The sequence below is a fragment of the Chlorocebus sabaeus genome, chromosome 24, assembly GCF_047675955.1.
Source record: "Chlorocebus sabaeus isolate Y175 chromosome 24, mChlSab1.0.hap1, whole genome shotgun sequence".
In the NCBI taxonomy this organism is placed as follows: domain Eukaryota; kingdom Metazoa; phylum Chordata; class Mammalia; order Primates; family Cercopithecidae; genus Chlorocebus; species Chlorocebus sabaeus.
In genome coordinates this window covers 50,225,264-50,248,592 of record NC_132927.1, presented here as the reverse complement: position 1 = coordinate 50,248,592, position 23,329 = coordinate 50,225,264, and the positions used below count along the sequence as shown (strand labels likewise).

General features: G+C 41.3%; 1 protein-coding gene across 5 annotated transcripts in view; it reads right to left on the bottom strand.

Moving 5' to 3' along the window:
- The window catches only part of ZNF410 (zinc finger protein 410), a 54,277-nt gene that overhangs the window by 27,972 nt on the left and 2,976 nt on the right, over positions 1-23,329 (bottom strand). For 4 of the 5 annotated variants that reach the window (XM_007987246.3, XM_037984693.2, XM_007987243.3 and 1 more), the window contains 6 exons: positions 19,655-19,836; positions 17,985-18,120; positions 15,051-15,269; positions 13,338-13,529; positions 7,135-7,285; positions 6,162-6,343 (listed from right to left, as the gene is read on the bottom strand). In XM_007987246.3, coding sequence (XP_007985437.3) covers positions 6,162-6,343; positions 7,135-7,285; positions 13,338-13,529; positions 15,051-15,269; positions 17,985-18,120; positions 19,655-19,687 — 913 coding nt within the window. In that variant the 5' untranslated portion in view covers positions 19,688-19,836. The remainder of the gene's footprint in view (positions 1-6,161; positions 6,344-7,134; positions 7,286-13,337; positions 13,530-15,050; positions 15,270-17,984; positions 18,121-19,654; positions 19,837-23,329) is intronic. The other variant, XM_073011151.1, reaches the window with a different exon arrangement.

Below are 23,329 nucleotides of genomic sequence, written 5' to 3'. Positions count from 1 at the left end.
ACAAGAGTTAACAGCAGTCGGACTACAAATAGCCCCAGAAAAGGTACAATTACAAGATCCATACACCTATCTTGGTTTTCAAATTAATGGACCTAAAATCATTAATCAAAAGGCTGTTATACGTCGTGATCATTTAAAAACTTTAAATGATTTCCAAAAATTACTGGGAGACATAAATTGGCTTCGGCCATACTTAAAACTCACTACAGGAGAGTTAAAACCTCTTTTCGATATATTAAAAGGAGACTCTAATCCAAAATCCCCCAGGTCCATTACTAAAGAAGCATTAATAGCACTCCAACAGGTGGAATATGCCATTGCAACACAATTTGTTACCAGTATTGATTATTCTCAGCCATTAATATTCATTATTTTTAACACAACAATAACCCCTACTGGCTTATTCTGGCAGAGCAATCCCATTATGTGGGTACACCTGCCCTCCTCCCCTAAAAAGGTTTTGTTGCCTTATTATGATGCCATAGCTGATCTAATTATCTTGGGAAGAGAAAACAGTAGAAAGTACTTTGGAATAGAACCCTCTACCATTATACAGCCCTACACTCAATCACACATCCATTGGCTGTTACAAAATACGGAAGCCTGGCCAATTGCTTGCGCTTCTTACACTGGCACCATTGACAACCATTACCCACCTAACAAACTCATTCAATTTTGCAAACTTCATGCATTTGTGTTTCCCCATATTACCAATAAAGAACCTCTCAATGACGCATTACTAATTTTCACTGATGGATCTTCCACAGGACTTGCCGCTTACACCTACAATAATGTAGTCGTTAAATTCCAGACCACTTATACATCAGCTCAGCTAGTCGAATTGCAAGCTATAATTGCAGCATTATCAGCTTTTCCTTGTCAGCCACTTAACATTTACACAGACAGTGCCTACCTGGCTCATTCAATACCCCTCTTAGAGACCGTGCCTCAAATTAAACATATTTCAGACACAGCTAACTTATTTTTACAATGTCAACAACTTATTCAAAAAAGGACTACTCCCTTTTTTCTTGGGCATATCAGAGCACATTCAGGATTACCGGGACCTTTAACACAAGGTAATGCAACAGCCGACATGGCAACAAAAACCATAGCCACAGTCACTACAGACAATTTACAACAAGCACAAAAAGCACATGCCTTACATCATTTAAACGCCCAAACCTTAAGACTCATGTTTAAACTTACTAGAGAACAAGCTCGACAAATAAACAATGCGCCAACTGCATAACGTATTTACCTGTTCCTCATTTAGGAATTAACCCCCAAGGACTCATCCCCAACGAAATTTGGCAAATGGACGTTACTTACCACTTAGAATTTGGTCGACTAAAATATATCCATGTATGCATAGACACCTATAGTGGATTCATTAGTGCAACTCTCCAAACAGGAGAGGCCACCAAACATGTCGTAGCTCATTTATTACACTGCTTTTCTATTTTAGGAATACCCAAACAAATTAAAACAGATAATGGCCCTGGTTATATAGCCAAAACCTTTTTACAATTCTGCAATACCCTACAAATTAAACATACCACAGGCATTCCCTACAATCCCCAAGGACAAGGTATAGTAGAAAGAGCCCATCTGTCATTAAAAACTGTTATCACAAAATTAAAAGGGGGGAGCTGGTACCCCGTGAAGGGTACCCCCAGAAACATACTCAATCATGCCCTGTTTATCCTTAATTTTTTAAATTTGGACAGTCATGGAAAATCTGCTGCCGACCGTTTCTGGCATCCTGAATCTCAAAAACAGTTCGCAATGGTAAAATGGAAAGATCCACTTGATAATTCATGGCATGGCCCCGATCCCGTTTTAATTTGGGGAAGAGGCTCAGTATGCATCTTCTCACAAAAGAATGATGCAGCCAGATGGCTGCCTGAAAGATTGGTAAGACAAATAAATCATAACCATTGTCAGTCCAGGGAAGATAAATCTCCCTGAGAAGTTTCTTCCTTTTTGTTTTTCAGGAAATGAAGCCTAACATGAGATTCCTTTGGAGAATAATCGCTCTATATAACATAGTGACAGTCTATGCAGGTTTTGGTGACCCTCGTAAAGCAAGAGGATTACTACGAAAACAATACGGCCAGCCTTGTGACTGCAGAGGGGGACAAATATCTGAACCTCCGTCAGACAGAATCACCCAGGTGACTTGCTCGGGCAAGACAGCGTACTTAATGCCAGACCAGTCGTGGAAATGTAAGTCTACCCCAAGAGACACCTCGCCTAATGGGCCGCTCCTAGAATGCCCTTGTAGCTCTTTCCAATCTTCTGTACATAGTTCCTGTTATACTTCCTATCAACAATGCAAATCAGGCAATAAAACATACTATACGGCCACGTTACTAAAAACACAAACTGGAAGTACCAATGACGTACAAGTATTAGGAACCACTAATAAACTTGTACAATCTTCTTGTAACGGCCAAAAAGGAAAGCCTGTTTGTTGGAGCACTACTGCTCCCATCCATATTTCTGATGGAGGAGGCCCATTAGATATTGCAAGAATTAAAACCGTCCAAAAAAAAATTAGAAAAGATTCATAAAGCTCTATATCCTGAACTTCAATATCACCCCTTAGCCCTGCCTGAGATTAGAGATAATTTTAGGCTCGATGCTCAAACTTTTGATATCCTCAATGCTACTTACAATTTACTTCAAATGTCCAATACAAGCCTAGCCCACGATTGTTGGCTTTGTCTTAAAATGGGCCCCCCTATTCCTCTAGCTATACCTAACTTTTTGTTGTCCTATGTCAATTACTCAAATGAATCCTTGGTAAATAATTCCTGTCCTATTATCTCTCCCCTCTTAGTTCAACCGATGACGTTTTCTAATTCCTTTTGCCTCTTTTCACCATCATATAATAGCACTAAAGAAATTGATCTAGGCTATGTTGTGTTTGACAACTGTACCTCCATAATCCATGCCACCGACCCTTTGTGTGCTGTAAATGGCTCGGTCTTCGTCTGTGGAAACAACATGGCATATACTTATCTACCTACAAATTGGACAGGGCTTTGTGTTCTGGCCACTCTTCTCCCCGACATTGATATCATTCCTGGAGATGAACCTATCCCCATCCCCGCTATTGAACATTTTATTTATAGACCGAAACGAGCCATACAATTTATTCCCTTATTGGCTGGACTAGGAATCACCACTGCTTTTACAACAGGAGCCACAGGCCTAGGGGTCTCACTAACCCAATATACTAAATTATCCAACCAATTAATTTCAGATGTACAGACCTTATCCAGTACTATACAAGATTTACAAGACCAAGTAGACTCATTAGCTGAAGTAGTTCTCCAAAATAGAAGAGGTCTAGATTTATTAACAGCAGAACAGGGAGGGATCTGTTTGGCTTTACAGGAAAAGTGCTGTTTTTACGCCAACAAATCCGGAATTGTCAGAGATAAGATAAAGACTTTACAAGAAGAACTAGAAAAGCGCAGAAAGGGCCTAGCCGCCAATCCATTGTGGACGGGACTCGATGGACTTCTCCCCTATCTCCTGCCATTTCTTGGTCCTTTACTTACTCTTCTACTCTTCCTCACTCTCGGGCCTATAATCCTTAATAAGCTTATGGCATTCGTCAGACAACAAATCGAGGCCTTCCAGGCCAAACCTATACAGGTCCATTATCATCGCCTTGAGATGACTGAAAATGGTGAGTCTTATTTACCTCAATAAGACCACCTCCCCTGTGTGCTGAACTGGACAGTCAATGACGGGTAAGAGGACACTATCTCCACCGGAGCCTAAGACAGGAGGGCCGCCTTTGCTGCTGCCTTATCCCATGACGGGCCTAGAAGGTGGGGATGAGTTGACCCAACCTAAGACAGGCGCAGTTCCCGGGGGGTCGTTTTCTTGTCATAAAACAATAAAAAGGGGGACCTGTCCGGAGCTGCGTGCCCCGGCCATAGCGAGTAATTATTGACGATTAGACGCCTGAGCTCTATTCATTTCCACCTCTCACCTCCTTCCCAGATTTGTCTTTTCCCTGTATTAAATACCTCGCACAAGATGGCGCTCTTCCTGCTTCTTCTTCACCCATCTTTCCCGCGGGGCGCGCGAAAATTGTTACTTCGTAGCAAAATTGTTACTTCCTAGCGCAGGCGCAACATGACCACCGACCGTTGAAACTGAAACCTGCCTGGCCGCGCCCTCTGAAATGAGATCATTTCCGCCTTGGCCCAACCCCTTCCTCTCCAAGTGTATATAAGGCACTGCATTACTGCCATTAAACGAGACTTGATCAGAGCACTGTCTTGTCTCCATTTCTCGTGTCTCTTGTTCCCCAAATTCCCACTCCCTCCTCCAGGGCCTGCTTCGACGATCCCGCGGGCCGGGATAAGGGAGAAATAATTAAATTGAGGTCTGAGATTATGACAAGAGTGCGCACTGAGTAAAAGAGAAGGAACGAGAAATTCTGAAACTGGTGAAAAATTCAGAGATTAACAGAGATAAAAGTCAGAAAGAATTAGAAAGAGAAAAACAAAAAACAAAAAAAAAAAGGAAAAATCAGGCCATATTTTGAAGTAAAAACGTTTTAAGGCTGGGTGTGGTGGTTCACATATGTAATCTCAGCACTTTGGAAGGGCAAGGTCAGCAGATCACTTGAGGTCAGGAGTTCGAGAACAGCCTGGCCAACATGGCAAAACTCGGTCTCTACTAGAAATACAATTGTCTGGGCATGGTAGTGCACACCTGTAATCCCAGCTACTGGGAGGCTGAGGCACCAGAAAAGCTTGAACCCAAGAGGCAGAGGTTGCAGTGAGCTGAGATCACATCACTGCACTGCAGCCTGGGTGACAGAGTAAGACTCTGTCTCAAAAATAAATAAGAAAAAAAGAAAGCTTTTTAAGAAGATGTTCAGTGTTATCAAATGGTACAACAAAGGGCTGGTCCGAAGGTAGTGAGTTATCTCAACTGATGTTCACAGTTATAGATCAAGTGCCTTGTTTTACTTTTTCCCCTCTTCTCACTACCGCATTTGACTAATTTTAAAAAACGGTACAGGCTGGGCACAGTGGCTCACGCCTGTAATCCCAGCACTTTGGGAGGCTGAGATGGGCAGATCACAAGGTCAGGAGATCGAGACCATCCTACCTAACATGGTGAAACCCTGTCTCTACTAAAAACATACACACACACACAAAATTAGCTGGGCGTGGTGGCGGGTGTCTGTAGTCCCAGCTACTGGGGAGGCTGAGGCAGGAGAATGGCGTGAACCTAGAAGGCGGAGCTTGCAGTGAGCCGAGATCTCACCACTGCACTCTAGCCTGGCGACACAGCAAGACTCCGTCTCAAACAAACAAACAAACAAACAACAAAAAAAAGTATATATATATATGCCTTTTACTTTTCTATTTTACATATGCCTTATGTTTTTATACATGCTTTTTATTTTATATATGTCATATATATATTTGCCTTTTAATTTTACCTGCTGTCATTTTACCAATGCAAGAATCAAGAAGAGTCAATGAAAGTGGGGAAGAATAGTTACACATTCTAAAAGTGGTCTGGGTTCAGCAATTATACTTTGGCTAGAGACTAGAACATGCTAGACTAAGTGGCTTGGAAAATCACCCTTAGACTCCTGTGATATTAACATGCTGTGTGACCCAGAATAATTAACTTCTCTATTCTGTTTCTCATGTTGTGAGGCTCTAATGAGAAAGTCAGGGACTGTATCTTATCTTTTGTATTTTTTCCCACCCTGCCCCATTTAGTGCCTAGAACAGGTTCTGCATGATTTGTGTGACTCAATAAATGTTACTGCCCAAAATCTTAACTGTGCAGTGTTCAGAAAGATTTGAACACAGACTGATTTTGTCCAGATCTCCCCACATCATTGTTGTCTGAGAAGGTCTTACAACTCTCCCTACAGGTTAGGCTCCTGGAGACAGAAATCAACATTGTTCACTCTAAACACACAGGTAAAAATACAATAAATATTATTATAAGTGCCACAAGTCATTTGAAAAAGAAATCCCATCTTCAGAGTTCTGGCAACAACCCCAGACCTTCATTTCTATTCCCACTTGAGTTTTTCCTAAGGATAGGCAAACATGCAGAGCCAAGGAGTAGACTGCCCAAAGGAATGTTGGTGCTGCACATACCTGTGTGAATGCGCCGGTGGTTCTTCAGGTTTCCAGCTGTAGTAAACTGCTTACCACAGCCAGACTCATGGCACATAAAGGGCTTCTCTCCATTGTGGGTCCTCATGTGTACCTTCAGCCTCTGCAGCACATAGAAGCTTTTCCCACAACCTTCTGCAGGACAGATGAAGGAGCGGTCATTTCTGCAAAAATAATCACATAAGCAAAAATATCTGAAAATACTCTTTGCTAGAGATGACAAGTCAAAGCCCCTATTGACTCTCAAGGCAAACAGTAAGTCCAAAAACTGGATATATCAGAATCAACTGAAGACTTCGTTAAAACTACAGCTGGGTGGTGGCTCACAGCCTGTAATCCCAGCTACTCTGGAGGCTGAGGCAGGAAGATTACTTGAGCCCAGGAGTTTGAGATCAGCTTGGGCAACACAGCGAGACCTTGTCTCAAAAAAATTTTGTTTTAATTAGCCAGGTGTGGTGGTGCAAGTCTGTAATCCCAGCTGAGGCTGAGGTAGGAAGATGACTTGAGCACAGGAGTTTGACACTGCAGGGAGCTATGATGGCGCCACTGTACTCCAGCCTGGGTGAGATCCTGTCTCTTTTAAAAAAAAAAAAAAAATCAAAAAAAAAACTACAGATGCCTAGCACCACCCCTTAAACTGATTTCATAGGTTCAAGGTAGGGGCCCATGCTTACTTGTTACTTGTAAGTTCTCAAAGGAAATATGTTTTATAATAAAATTTGAGAACTCTTAGTTTAAGGTCTTTAGGTCCCAAATGTCTTATTAAATATTTATCAAGAATGAGATAAATGAGACAATGCAAATCTTTCTATTAAAAAAAAAAAAGACATCTTAACCAGAAGTTAACCGGAGTCCCTACTTTCCTGTAATCTATCAACCTGAGGGACAAGCTCCTCTGGAAGAATCAACTTTTGCATCAACATATATCCAAATATGAGATCTCAGATTTGCTCACCGATGAGTCTTGAGGTGGTATTTAAAGTGAGCTGGCCATACAAATGTCCGGTCACAGCCTTCAACTGTACACTTGAGCTTCTTTTCCACTTGAGGAAGGGGCCCAGAATCTTTTGGTTGCCCATCACCAGAACCAAGGTGGACATTTTCTCCTGTAACAGAGTCACATATTTATAATCCAGGAAAGGATCCTACTCAGATACTTAGGCTCAAACAGTAAAGCTCCTATGTTTTCCTCCTAGAGATCATGAATCAGATATCTATCTTCATCTTCCTCAGTTCTCCGTGTACACACTTAACAGCAGAAACTGGGCCAGGCGTGGTGCTCACACCTATAATCCCAAGCACTTGGGAAGCCAAGCTGGGGGGACTGCTTGAGCCCAGGAGTTCCGAGACTAGCATGGGCAATGTGGTGAAACTGTATCTTTACAAAACACAAACAAACAAACAAAAATTAACCAGGTATGGTGGCACAGGCCTCTAGTTGAGGCTCCAAGGCTGAGGCAGGAAGATCACTTAAGCCTGGGAGGTTGATGCTATAGTCAGCCGTGACTGCACCACTGTACTCCAGCCTGGGTGACAGAGCAAGAATCTGTCAATAAATAAATAAATATAATAAAACAATAGAAATGCAAGTGTTCTACATATTTATTCCCTTACTCCAGGAAAAACTACCAAAAACTATCATGCTTTGTTTCACAAGACTAGGCCTCTTTGACAAATTTAAGAGATATCCAAAATGGTTTGCTATTAGAAATCTTAGAAAGCAGAATTAAACCCACTTTGCATTACAGTTTGGTGAGAAGCAGGGATAGCAACACTATCCCTGAGTAGTATGCTACAAAGATGACAAAGTTCTGAGTAGTTAAAAACACTGTATTTTGCTTGTGTCCAGGAGGCAGAGGCTGCAGTGAGCCGAGATTGCACCACTGCACTCCAGTCTGGGCAACAGAGTAAGACCCTGTTTCAAAAACAAACAAACAAAAAATCCCACTGTATTTTAAGGAGAAACAGTCATTCTGGTTTAGTGTGGGCTTTCTTTGACAGATAGCCATTTTTAGATTTCCATCTTCTGAAATGAATTTGGCCATTTCCTGTCATTCTGGAAACAAAGCAACACCTTCCAATTTCCTGTACCACCCTTCTTTAGTTATAAAATACTTAAGGAATACAAAATTTAAATTTCTAACCACATTTTAAAAAGTAAGAGAAAATATCTACTGCAGTTTTGTTCAACAGAATAAAGAGAGGTGAGAAGTACAAAGTGCCTCCCTTAAATGTAAACAAAATCAGTTAAAAATTTTTATATAAATTCCAGATTAGTAGGTGGTGGTCCTTTTCTTTCACTTTCTTCAAGAAATACTTGAACATCAATAGAGAAAAAAATTAATAGTCATTTAATTCTGCTATGAGCATATGCAGGCAGTGTATCTTTCCACTATATATACCTTAGCAATAAGATTTGTATCTCCAAATTTCCCCCTCAATAGCCAAAAGTAGAATATATATGTTGTACCTATCACAACCCCTAGAACCTAATGGCTAATCAAAGGCAGTTTCTGTCCCATCTATTAATCTTCTCCTTGCTATACTTTACCAAATACTAGTCATAAAGCTGATTGCTCCAACGTCAGAGCAGAACCTAGGATGCTTCCTGCTAGTTACTATTAACTTTTTCTTTAATATTGCCCCAAGAGTTTTAAAAATGTGCTTACCTGAAAAATATCTACACATATAGCACAAAAATACATATGCCATGAAGGAATCTTCCCACCAACCCCAGAACTCCAGCTAATTGATTTCTAATGAAAAGTCTGTTAAACATCATGCTTTTTTCTTTTAAATTTTTTTGTTTTTGTTTTTGAGACAGGGTCTCATTTTGTTGCCCAGGCTGGAATCCAGTGGCATGATCTCAGTTCACTGCAACCTCGACCTCCCCAGCTCGGGAGATCCTCCCACATCAGCCTCCCAAGTAGCTGGGACTAGAGTCAGGTGTGCACCACCACACCTGATTTTTTTTTTTTTTTTTTTTTTTTTTGTAGAGATGGGGTTTTGCCACGTTGCCCAGGCTGGTCTCCTGAGCTCCACAGATCCACCTGCCTCGGCCACCCAGTGTTGAGATTACAGGCGTGAACCACTGCATCGGCCAAAAACATCATGCTAATACAGTGATTCAAATCAGTGATAGTAGGGGCTTTCTGGATTCAGTTTTATAGATATAATAAGAATATATAAGAATATTAATATAATCATAAAATATGAAAAATGAATACATAGAATAAGGAAAGGCTAAGAAATTATTGAAACTCCTCCTGCTCAACAATGAAGATTATCAATATATGCTCAAAGAAATATAAGGCAAATTTTTCCCTAAAAAAAAAAAAAATCCCTCAGAAAAGAGTGCATTTGAGTTCTACCATGTTGGCCAGGCTGGTCTTGAACTCCTGACCTCCAGTGATCCGCCCACCTTGGCCTCCCAAAGTGCTGGGATTACAGGTGTGAGCCACTGCGCCCAGCTGCCATATGGTTTCTGTTACAACTACTCAGCTTTGCCATAGTAGCAGCCTTAGACAATTTGTAAGTAATGTGGATGCCTATGTTCTAAAACTTTAATTATAAAAACAGGTGCGGGACGGGCACGGTGGCTAACGCCTGTAATCCCAGCACTTTGGGAGGCCGAGGCGGGCGGATCATGAGATCATGAGATCGAGACCATCCTGGCTAACACAGTGAAACCCCGTCTTTACTAAAAATACAAAATATTAGCTGGGCGTGGTGGTGGGCACCTGCAGTCCCAGCTGCTCGGGAGGCTGAGGCAGGAGAATGGCATGAACCCGGGACGCAGAGCTTGCAGTGAGCCGAGATTGCGCCACTGCACTCCAGCCTGGGCGACAGAGCGAGACTCTGTCTCAAAAAAAAAAAAAAAAAAAAAAAAAAAACCAAAAAAACACCAGTGAGGATTTGGCCCAAAGGCCTTTGCTGACCTAATACACAACATCTTACGCAAACTTAAAATGTTTCTGTATTTCAAACAACTTAGATTGTAAATGAAGATAATATGCTCTGAAAATCTATGCTAGAGGACTCACAAACTGACTTCAGTGTTGACAATGACAAAGATATTTATGTTAAAAATGCACTAAAATATTGAATAAAATCACTTCATTACATGTTAGTGCAAGGGTGTCCAATATTTTGGCTTCCCTGAGCCAAAATTCTTCTTTCACTGAAAGAAGAAATGTCTTGGGCCACACATAAAATATACTAATACTGGCCAAGCGCGGTGGCTCACGCCTTAATCTCAGCACTTTGGGAGGCCAAGGCAGGCAGACCACGAGGTCAGGAGATTGAGACCATCCTGGCTAACATGGTGAAACCCTGTCTCTACTAAAAATACAAAAAAAATTAGCCAGGCATGATGGCAGGCACCTGTAGTCCCAGCTACTTGGGAGGCTGAGGCAGGAGAATGGCACGAATCCGGGAGGCGGAGATTGCAGTGAGCGGAGACTGCACCACTGCACTCCAGCCTGGGCAACAGAGCAAGACTCCGTCTCAAAAAAAAAAGAAAAAAAACAAAAACAAAAACTAATACTAACGACAGCTGGTGAGCTTTAAAAAAAAAACAACTCATAATGTTTTAAGAAAGTTTACAAATTTGTGTTGGGCTGCATTCAAAGGCATCCTGGGCCACACGTGGCCCACAGGCCATGAGTTGGACAAGCTTGTGTTAGTGGGTAAAAGCAATATAGATATATTTCATATGATTCAAATGTTTATGTGGGAGCAGACGCAGTGGCTCACATCTGTAATCCCAGCACTGTGGGAGGCCGAGGCAGGCAGATCACCTTGGGTCAGGAATTTGAGACCAGCCATGGCCAACATGGTGAAACCCCGTGTCTACTGAAAATACAAAAATTAGCTGGGCATGGTGGCATGCACATGTAGTCCCAGCTACTCGGGAGGCTGAGGCAGAGAATCACTTGAGCCCAGGAGGTGGAGTTTGCAGTGAGCACTACAGTGAGCAGATTGCACTGCTGCACTCCAGCCTGGGCGACAGAGAGAGACTCGGTCTCAAAAAAATAAATAAATAAATAAAATGAGTATGTATAACCAAGATCATAAAGTTTCCAAATAGCAACCTATAATGTTAATTTTATCTACATGCCTAAAGGTTTACATAACTAAATTAGGGGAAAAAAAAAAAAGGCTTTTAGGGAATTACCTTGTTGGAAAACAAAAGACTGTCTTATATTTGGGGTGATTTGTTTTTTGGGGAGACCGAGTTTCGCTCCTGTTGCCCAGGCTGGAGTGCAGCGCTGCGATCTCAACTCACTGTAATCTCCGCTTCCCGGGTTCAAGCAATTCTCCTGTCTCAGCCTTCCTAAGTAGCTGGGATTACAGGCATGCGCCACCATGCCCAGCTAATTTTGTATTTTTAGTAGAGACAGGGTTTCTCAACATGGGTCAGCCTGGTCTCAAACTCCTGACCTCAGATGATCCGCCCACCTCAGCCTCCCAAAGTGCTGGGATTACAGGCGTAAGCCACCATGTCCAGCCTATTTGGGGTGATTTTATATTCAGGCACACAAGGTAGTTTTTAAGATAGTAAGGCAACATATTTTGAGAGTAAGAAAAACATCCACACAATGCTTTGCTGATGCTAACATTTCCCAGATAGAATGTTACGTAATCTCCATAACAAGTCAATCAGGTAAGCTGCCTGATCTCCATGTTCAGATCATAAGAAAATTGAAGCTAAGGGAGGTTAAACTGCCCAAGGCAGGGAACTAATAAATGATGATCCCAGGCCTGGATCCCAAGCCCCCAGATTCTAAATTGCAAGCTCCCCTCCCTACACCGCTTCTCATTGGCAAATATGGCACTATTTCTTCAATGTAAGAGGAAATGCTGAAGGTTTCAGCATCCAGAGATTGGCACATACATCTCAGGAAGAATCTGAACTTTAAGGGTCCTACCAAAATGGTAAAATGAACCATTCTAAGTAGCACTATGGTAGTCATAAACAGAACTAAGTATTTTGAAAACGAACAGAGGTTTAGAGTTTGGCTGAGCATGGTTGCTCACACCTATAATCCCAGCACTTAGGGAGCCAGAGGGAGGAGGAGAACCTGAGTCCAGGAGTTTGAGACCTGCCTGGGCAACAGAGCAAAACCCCATTCTCCACAAAAAGGGAAAAAACAGAAGTCAAAAAAAAAAATTCAATGTTTCCAAATATTCATAGGGAACTCTAGTTCTCTATTAGAAACTTTAACTTTTATTTTCATTTGAATGCTAATCAAAAAATAATAATAAGCATATACTAAATAATCTGCATAAACTCCAAACAGCTGTGTACTAAGTGCTTAAGCTTAGTTTGTGATAATGATACATTAAACCATGTAGTATTGAGTTGTCACATGTTAATGAGAAAACACAGAGGCAGACATAAAAAAGAATTGATGACATGCTACATAAGCAAAGATTCTGCAGTGGTCCAAATAGAGCCGTGGTTCTCAAGCTTTAACATGTATCAGAACCAAGTTTTTGACTCAGTAGGTCTAGCATGGGCCTGAGAGTTTGCATTTCTCAGTTCCCATGTGACATCAATGAACCAGTGACAATGCTTTGAAAATTACTAGAACAGAGAAAAGTGGCACAGAGTAATTAGTACAAGCATGCTGAACTGAAAAAGAAAAAGCATTAAAACCATCATAGCTAATTGTTAAACTGCCAGGAGCAGCAATTCAGTTTCAGCAAAACATAATCCTCTGCCACAATGACTTGATGTTATTTTTATTTTCATGGGTTTGGTAGTTTTATTCCTATTAACTGATAAAACTGTTTTGATTTCATGAGAGTGTAAGAGCTCTAAGTATATGAAGTTTACACAGAATTTATGTTTTTGCATATTTAAGAGACATTACAATAAAAACAATTCAAACCCCAGAATGTATATTATTTTTTCTTTAAAAGGGGCTCTGTACATTTTTAAAGTTGAGAATTCAGAATACTAGTTGGTTTTGGACACAAATCTAGTATGGCCAAGTTATTTTACAGAAAATAAAATTTACACAATTTATAGATTTCTAGCCTTCTGCTCTCATCAATAAAATAACTTGAATTATATACAACTCAAACCAGCCACTGCATTACCAAAATCTCTTTGCACAGAATAGTGGCAAGGAAAATGCCAACAGGCCTCACCATTGCTGCTGGTTTTTGCATTCTTTGCCAGTTGTGCACGAGTAGCAGCAATCAAACTGTCGTGGGCCAACTCTTGAACCCGGAGGAACCATGGAATGCTACTGTCTGTGCTCTCACTGGAGAGGAAATCATTCCCTGAATCTTCTGCCTCATCTTGTACAAACACTAAGTGCTCAGCTGAAGAGCCCAGACCTGGAAGAAACAAAATATATGAAAAGTTAGCAACCAAGCAAGCCTTTTATTTGCCCTGGCTCAGAAACTCTCCCCTCCTTTTTTTTTTTTGAGACGGAGTCTCGCTCTGTCACCTAGGCTGGAGTGCAGTGGCACGATTTCGGCTTACCACAACCTCTGCTTCCCACGTTCAAGCGATTCTCCTGCCTCAGCCTCCTGAGTAGCTGGGATTACAGGCATGCGCCACCATGCCCAGCTAATTTTTGTATTTTTAGTAGAGACAGGGTTTCACCACGTGGGTCAGGCTGGTCGTGAACTCCTGACCTTGTAATCCGCCCACCTCGGCCTCCCAAAGTACTGGGATTACAGGCGTGAGCCACTGCGCCTGGCCCAGAAACTCTCCATGTCCTAAATAAGCTATTCCTGACCTTCGCCTTTTACCTCAAACTTCTCATTGAAAAGTAGGCTATCACCTTTCTACCTTTAGTCTACAGGCTTGTCGTTACCTTGCCTCCTCTAATTTCAGAGGCAAAGCTGTCTTTCTTGGTCAACCAGACTAACCCCCATCTACAGTATTTCATTCTCATTCTTCAATTATCCCCTCATATATACTTCTGTTATCTCCTCTCTCCCATCTGCAACCAGTTTCCTATCGGCCAGCATTTCCTTAGAGTCTTTAAATATGTCCTAACTCAAGTCTCTCACCCTTATTTTTTAAAAGAAGTAGAAAACCCCAAGTACTTCTCCAGCTATTACCTTCTTCCCTGTTCCTTTAAAGTCAAGTTTCTTGAACAAGTGTACCTTCTAACTTGCGTATCTACTGTCTTACCTCCCATCCACTCCCCATCTCTTTAACCCTGGCCTCTACCTTAGCTACCACAGTAACAACTGCTCTTGCTAGGGTCACCAGACACACACTTCTCACTAATAAGCCCATCATGTAGCATTTGGCATGATTTAGTGTATTTTCTGCCTTAAAACTTCTTCCTCCCTTGGCTTCCCCGCTACCAATCTCTCCAGTTCTCTTCATCCCCTTCCAGCTGCTCCTTCCTGTTCTGTTGTCCTCTTAAATGTTTTTTCCCAGGGTCCCAGACTTGCCTTCTTTTCTGTTTATGCTTCAGACTTCTCTTGAATCAAAGAATCCACACTCATTGTTTCATACATTTCCTGAATGCTGATAAGCACCAAAACAGACCTTTCTAGAACTCTGGATTCCTGTTTCTAACTCTCTAAAGGACCTGTCCTCCTGAATGTACCTTCAAAATCTCAACATAAATAGGCATAAATTGGAATTAATCATCCTCCCCCAAGCCTTGCTCTTCCTGTTCGATCTCAGTAAGTGGCACTACATAATTTCCCAAACAAGATGGGTCATACTAGAGTCCTCCCTCTCCCTCTACATATTCAAATGGTCACCAGACACAGCAATTCTCCAAAATAATAAAATAATAAAGCTTCTTTCTAAGTATGACTAAGTAAAATATGCCCCACCCCTAATTTCTTTCTTAGGCATTTGCAGAACTCAAGAAAAGGAAAGAATACCTGCTCTTGTTAGGTTAAGAAGAATAAAAGAAGTGCTATCACTTGGCTGTAGATCTTGCAACAAGCTAGAAGACTCTGAAGTGGACAAAAACTCCGGGGATTTCTGTACAGTCTGAGCTCTCGTCTCCTCTCCGTCTGGACCTACATTCACCCGAAGGCTTCTCAAAACAGCTGAGGAAGGGACTTCCTTGGAGGAGTTAGAATGATTTGTAGTATCATCTAGTAAAGGGAAAATATCACAGCTTTATGTAACACCTATCTCCAGGGGCTCACCATTTTGATACACAGCACCCAACATCTCTTGGAAGCTAACATCCTTATAGGAGCAGACAGCATTCTCATTATACAAATAAAAACTCTGTCTCACAGAAGAACAGAGAGATGGCTTTATGTTCTAAAGGCAGTCAGCCAAAATGTGAGGAACAGAATTCTCTGTCACTTGGCAGTAATGGTTGGTGAATAACCAACCATTCACATTTGGACCATGGAATTTAGTCCTTTTTGAAGCCAGAAATCAGTACTTTTTCCTTGAAAAATATAGCTATGCAATGAATACTAACTCAAGAATAGGATCTACATTTTATTTCTCTTGTAGAGAGCTCCCTCTCCTTAACTTTTATATTAGGTTGGTGCAAAAGCTATTGCAGTTTTTGCCATTACCTTTTTACCTCTGGTTGTATCTCAGGCTGTGGTATTTTTTTCTATGCCACCACGCCTGGCTAACTTTTGTATTTTTAGTAGAGACAGTGTTTCACCAGCCAGGCTGGTCTCAAACTCCTGACCTCAAGTGATCCACCTGCCTCGGCCTCCCAAAGTGCTGGGATTATAGGCGTCAGCCACCATGCCCAGCCTGTAATATTGTGTTTTATGAGCTGGGAGGCAAGTATTTGGATTTTCATTTACTTTTATCTATACTTGTTTGTATGTCTCAAATACTTTAAATCAAAATTAAAACTAAAGGAAATGTGGAAAAGAAGGTGAATACATTTTTTTTTTTTTTTTTTTTTTTTTTTTTTTTGAGACGGAGTCTGGCTCTGTCACCCAGGCTGGAGTGCAGTGGCCGGATCTCTGCTCACCGCAAGCTCCTCCTCCCGGGTTTACGCCATTCTCCTGCCTCAGCCTCCGGAGTAGCTGGGACTACAGGCGCCCGCCACCTCGCCCGGCTAGTTTTTTTTTGTACTTTTTAGTAGAGACGGGGTTTCACCGTGTTAGCCAGGATGGTCTCGATCTCCTGACCTCATGATCCGCCCGTCTCGGCCTCCCAAAGTGCTGGGATTACAGGCTTGAGCCACCGCGCCCGGCCGGTGAATACATTTTTTAAAAATCCATTCATTAGTTGATGAACACAAAACTAATTCCTTATCTTGGTTATTATGAATAATGCTTCAATTAACATGTAAGTATAGATATCTTTGACTTACTGATTTCAATTCCTTTAGATATATACCTACAAGTTAGATTGCTGGGTCATATGATAGCTCCATTTTTAGTTTTCTGAGGAACTTCCATACAATTTCCATAATGGCTATACTAACTTACATTCCCACCAACAGTGTACAAAGGTTACCCTTTCTCCAGATCCTTGCCAACACTTGTTATCTTCCATCTTTATAACAGTCATTCTAAGGGGAGATGGACACTCTGTTGTTTTCATTTCCTTAATTATTGTTTGTGTGTGTGTGTATATACATATATATACATTTTTTAAATTTATTATTACTATTTCTTTTAAGGTGTTGCTCTATCCACCCAGGATGGAGTGCAGTGTTACAAAAACAGCTTACTGCAGCCTCAAACTCCTGAGCTCTACTGATCTTCCCACCTCAGCTGGGACTACAGGTGCACACCACCATGCCCAGCTAATTTTTAATTTTTTGTAGAGACGAGGTCTCGCCATGTTGCCCAGGCTAGTCTCAATCTCCTGGACTCAAGCAATCTTCCTGCCTCAGCCTCCCAAAGTGCTGGGATTACAGGCATGAGCCACCACACCTGGCCTGTCTTCAACTTTTCTAACTGGTTCTTTCCTCTTAGCATAAAGCAACCCTCAAATACCTCAGATCTTAACACAAACAAAAAATTTCCCTCTATCTCATCACCTTCTTGTTTTCCTTCTCGTACCAGGAGAGTCTTTAGAAAGTATGTATTGATAGGCCTGATGCAGTGGCTCACACTTGTAATCCCAGCACTTTGGGAGGCCAAGGTGGACTGATCACTTGAGGTCAGGAGTTCAAGACCAGCCTGGCCAACGTGGTGAAACCCTGTTTCTACTTAAAATGCAAAAATTAGCTAGGCATAGTGGCACGCACCTGTAATCCCAGCTACTTAGGAGGCTGAGGCAGGAGACTAGCTTGAACCCGGGAGGGGAGGCAGAGGTTGCAGTGAGCCGAGATCGCACCACTGCACTCCAGTCTGAGCGACAGAGTGACACTCTGTCTCAAAAAAAAAAAGCTTGTACACTCAAGTCACTGCAGCCTGACTTTCCATCCTCTTCTCTCCATGGAACAGGTTCTGCCAAAGTCAACAATGGTGTCCTTTTAGTCCCTATTTCACTGGGCCTGTCAGTAGCATTTGATACAATGATTTCCCCTGTGTTTCATGCCTCCACTCTGCTGATGTTCATCCAACTATTTTAGTCTTCGCTTCTTCCCTCCTTTACAAGTTATCCTGCCCTACCCTGTACCTTAAATAAATAGTTCCATAGTTTTGCATTGACCTTTTTTCCCCCCTCTCACACTCTCTGGGTGATCATATCCATTCCTATGGCTTAAACTACCAAAGCACTAATGATTTCATGGTTGCTTTTTCTCCATGACTCCTAATTTTTACTGTTTCCACCAGTCAGTTATTAAGTGATATATTAATTCCACCAGTAACATAGAGTAGGCTAAGCTCTTAAGACTTCTTTATCCTATCTCTAGTGATCTTAATTTTTACCTGGTAACATTAGCCGACTGCATTCTGAGGCTTCAGTCACGGGAAGGAGGGACAAACAAGTAATATCTTTAGCTTCTGATTCTACAAGCCCCTGTCCCAATGGGATGGATGTATTCTGAACAAACTGTACCAGGAGCTAGGGGGAAAAAAGACAACACTGAGAAATACAAGTTGTTAGAAATGTATCTAAACCTCCGAATTTACCAAAAGATAATATTAAGACTGTTCACTAGTCTCATCCATATTCAAAGAAAAACTAAACACCATAATATCTAAAGTTATTTTATCAAGTTCTCTGTTCTAGAGAACAGCTGATTTATATAAAGTCATGTGCTGTATAACGACATTTCAGTTAACAGACCACATACAGGATTATGGTCCCGTAAGATTGCAATACCCTATTTTTACTGTACTTTTTCCACATTTAGATATGTTTAGATACACAATGTTTACCACTATGCTTCAACTGCCTACAGTATTCAGTACAGTAACATGCTGTATAGGTTTGCAGCTTAGGGGCAATAGGGTATACCATACAGCCTAGGAATGTAGCAGGCTAAACCATCCAGGTCTGTGAAAGTATACTCTACCATGTTCGCATAATAATGAAGTCAACTAATGTCATATTTCTCAGAATGTATCTCTATCGTTAAGTGACACTTCACTGTAATTAAGTTAACCTCTGCCACCTTCTGTCAAACAGAGAAATGATAAAAATAATTACATTTTAAAATGATGGCTTAAAATCAACTGCATCATATTGATTACATTTTACAAAGCAATTTTCTGTGTACTGGCTCATTTAATTATCACATTAACCCAGTAAGATTTAAAATGTATTTTTTTTTTTTGGAGACAGAGTCTCGCTCTGTCACCCAGGCTGGAGTGCAGTGGCACAATCTCGGCTAACCGCAAGCTCTGCCTCGTGGGATCACGCCATTCTCCTGCCTCAGCCTCTCAAGTAGCTGGGACTACAGGTGCCCGCCACCAGGCCCTGCTAATTTTTTTTTGTATTTTTAGTAGAGACGGGATTTCACTGTGTTAGCCAGGATGGTCTCAATCTCCTGACCTCGTGATCCGCCTGCCTCAGCCTCCCAAAGTGATGGGATTACAGGCGTGAGCCACCATGCCCGGCCTTAAGGTGTATTTTACAGCTGAGGAATCAAATTGAAACATTAAGTGACTTGTCTAAGGTCACATGACTAGTTAGGAGCAATGCCAATCCTTAAATTTAAGTAATCTGGTTCCAAATTCAGTGTCCATTCTGCAACACAGATGTGCTAAATTTAAAGTAAGAAAAGTGAACAACAAAAAATGTTTAAATCCCCTAATCACATTTAGAAAGAAAATACTTACATATACAAAATAAACAAAAGAAGAATTTGTAGTACTAAATATTTATATATGTATACACCTATATACATCGCATGTATCTCATATTTATGTAAGTACATATTTATACATAAACATATTTTTATTTACAACATTTTATTACATAATTATCTAAATGTATAATGATTTTACATATACTGAAAAACATATACAGCTTATAAAACCTAAAATATTTATTATCTGGCTCATTGAATAAAAAGTTTGCTGACCCCTAAACTAAAGATAAACTTTGAAATATAGCCCGCCAAAAGAAAAGGAAACAAGCTGACTGGGCTCACCTCTGGTTTGGATTCTAACTCATCTGATAACATTGATTCAGCTTCCAAAACCTGTAGCTATTCAGGGGACAAGTTCAAATTGAATTCAGAGCCAATGATACCTTCCTGTTATGTTCATATTCCTCTAGGAAATACTATGCTCTTCCTGTAAGATGTTGTACTAGGTGGGTAATCAATTTAACCTAGAATAGGGTAAAAAACAGAGAAGGGGCATTAAGAGCAGTGGGAAAACACAGGTACATAAAGACACTTCTTCACATATCCAAAAAAAATCACAAGCAAGCAAATAAAGAATTCAAACCAAAACACTTGTTTTAAAATACAACAAGCTCAACAGGCATCAAAACCCATAAAAATACTATGCTTTGATGCAGTATTTCAACCTTTAATAATCTAAGAAACTATCTTAAATATGGATAGAGCTATGTCCAAAGATGTCCATCTTAAATAATAAACAACTGGAAGCAATGTATATACATACACCACACACACACCCCAATTAGGGAATGATTGATTAAATATGGCACTGTCACTTCAAAATATGCTATCAAGGGTTGGGCATGGTGGCTTACACCTGTAATCCCAGCATTTTGATAGGCTGAAGTAGGTGGATCACTTGAGGTCAATAGTTCAAGACCAGCCTGGCCAACAGTGAAACCCTCTCTATTAAAAATACAAAAATTAGCCAAGCATGGTCGCAGGCACCCGTAATCCCAGCTACTTGGGAGACTGACACAGGAGAATCCCTTGAAGCCAGAAGGTGGAGGTTGCAGTGAGCCAAGGTCGGACCACTGCACTCCAGCCTGGGCAACAGAGTGGGACTTCATCTCAAAAAACAAACCAACAAACAAATGCTATGAAGACTATGCAGCAACAGATGACTGACATGTTAAATTATAAAAATAAAATACAAAATTATATACTTGCTATTATTAAAACTAGTTATAATAAGCATCAGAAAAAGTAAAAGGAGATTCATACAGCTATGAAAGTAGCCATACTGTGTGGTAGGCTGGTGTGACTTAATTTTCTTTTCTCAGTTGTCCAATTTTTCTAAAAGGCAACCATATCGTTTTGATAATTTAAAAAATTACATTAAAGAAAGAGTAAAAATTTGAAGAGTGTTTCCCAAAGGTAGTACTCTCAGGACCCTGATGCGGCTGTTCTCTCCCTATAATTTATTTAGTTAATTAATTTATTTATTTAGAGATGGAGTTTTGCTCTTGTTGCCCAGGCTGGAGTGCAATGGCACGATCTCAGCTCACCGTAACCTCTGCCTTCCAGGTTCAGGCAATTCTCCTGCCTCAGCCTCCCAGAGTAGCTGGGATTACAGGCATGCACCACCACACCTGGCTAATTTTATATTTTTAGTAGAGACAGGGTTTCTCCATGTTCGTCAGGCTGGTCTCGAACTCCCGACCTTAGGTGATCCGCCTGTCCTGGCCTCCCAGAGTGCTGAGATTACAGGCATGAGCCACCAGGCCCGGCCATTCCCTGGAATTTAAATTCTTACTTTCTAATAGTTTAGTTTCTTTTCATGATTTTGGAATGTTAGTCCATTTTATTTGGTACAATTGTTGCTAAAATTGGGAGCACTATTACAAATAATCATACAGGGTAAAATGTATCCAGGATGGGTATATTTTCAATCAATGGGTACTTTAAGTTTCCAATTAATACCAGGTAGTGTGGAAAGGTAGAACAAGACAGACTTAACAAAGAGGGCACTTAGGCTGGGCGCGGTGGCTCATGTCTGTAATCCCAGCACCGAGGCAGGTGGGTCACCTGAGGTCAGGAGTTCAAGATTAGCCTGACAATATGGTGAAACCCCGTCTCTACCCAAAATATAAAAATTAGCCGGGCATGTGGCAGGTGCCTGTAATCCCAGCTACTTCGGAGGATGAGGCAGGAGAATCACCTGAACCCTGGAGACGGAGGATGCAGTAAGCTGAGACTGCATCACTGTACTCCAGCCTGGGCGACAGAACAAGACTCCATCTTAAAAAAAAAAAAAAGTACCTGAATAAATTTTTTTTTTTTTTTTGTCCTGTTGGTTTCTCCCTCTCTCTTTCTAGCTGCCTGAAATCCTCCTTTTTCATTGTAAAAAAGTAACAATTTAGGCCAGGGCCAGTGGCTCACGCCTGTAATCCCAGCATTTTGGGAGGCCGAGGTGGTCGGATCACAAGGTCAGGAAATTGAGACCATCCTGGCCAACATGGTGGAACCCGTCTGGACTAAAATACAAAAAATTAGCCGGTGTGGTGGCACGTGCCTGCAGTCCCAGCTACTCAGGAGGCTGAGGTGGGGGAATCGCTTGGACCCGGGAGGCAGAGGCTGCAGCGAGCAGTGATCGCTCCACTGTACTCTAGCCTGGGCGACAGAGCAAGACTCTGTGTCAAAAAAAAAAAAGTAACCATTTACAAGATATAAATGGAAATGCTCCTTCCAAGTTTCCCACATAAAGTATCATAAATCCCTGACTTTTCTTTCACACATTTTTCTTATTCAAGCTCTGCAACAGCTTCATATGTTTACCCATCCCTCTATTTAGAGAGGAAGGAACCAAGGCTCAGTATTAAGTAATTAAGTAATATACTTAATTACCAAGTTATTAAGTTGCAAAGCCAGGACTCCCACCCACAGGGGAAGTACACAGGAATCATTAGCCTGAATAGTGATTACATCTCTCTAGGTTTGATCCTGAATCTCCATGGCTTAAGAATTCCTTTTCTCAGCCTAGGCAACACAGTGAGACCCTATTTCTCTCTCTCTCTTTTTTTTTTTTTTTTTTTTTTTTTTTTGAGACAGAGTCTGGCTCTGTCGCTCAGGCTGGAGTGGAGTGGTGCAGTCTCGGCCAGTGAGACCCTATTTCTACAAAAAAAAAACACTTTTTTTCAATTAGCTTCACATGGTGGCACATGCCTGTGGTCCTAGCTACTAGGGAGGCTGAGTAGGAGGATCGCTTTAGCCCAGGAGATCGAGGCTGCACTAAGCAGTGATCATGCCACTGCACTACAGCCTGGGTAACGAATGGAGGTTGTATCAAAAAAAACAAGAATTCCTCTTCCCCAATTCCAGCTTAACAAGCCAAGAAATTATCAGATGTTTGTTGTTTAAGTCATCTTTAAGGTTCCTCCAACTTTGAGATTCCAGGATTGTAAAATCGCTGAGGAACCAGACAACTATTTACTGTCCTTTATATGTTATCTATGACATCTTTTTATTTCAGTGTTTTCACTTCAATAATCTTTAAAAATTAACACGAGCATTTTCTCAAGCACTGGGTATTCATATTATAACTAAGTACTACCATACAATTTTGGTGTCCAAGTTTATGATTTGTATGTGTGCAGTATGAATAAAATAGAAAATAGCAGAATGCATTAAGATATGCAACTGAATCAAAAGAATCTGTACTAGAGCACTCAGTATCTTTTTTTTTTTTTTGAGATGGAGTCTCACTCTGTCGCCCAGGTTGGAGTGCAGTGGCCAGATCTCAGCTCACTGCAAGCTCCGCCTCCCGGGTTTACACCATTCTCCTGCCTCAGCCTCCCGAGTACCTGGGACTACAGGTGCCCGCTACTTCGCCCGGCTAGATTTTTGTATTTTTTAGTAGAGACGGGGTTTCACCGGGTTAGCCAGGATGGTCTCGATCTCCTGACCTCGTGATCCGCC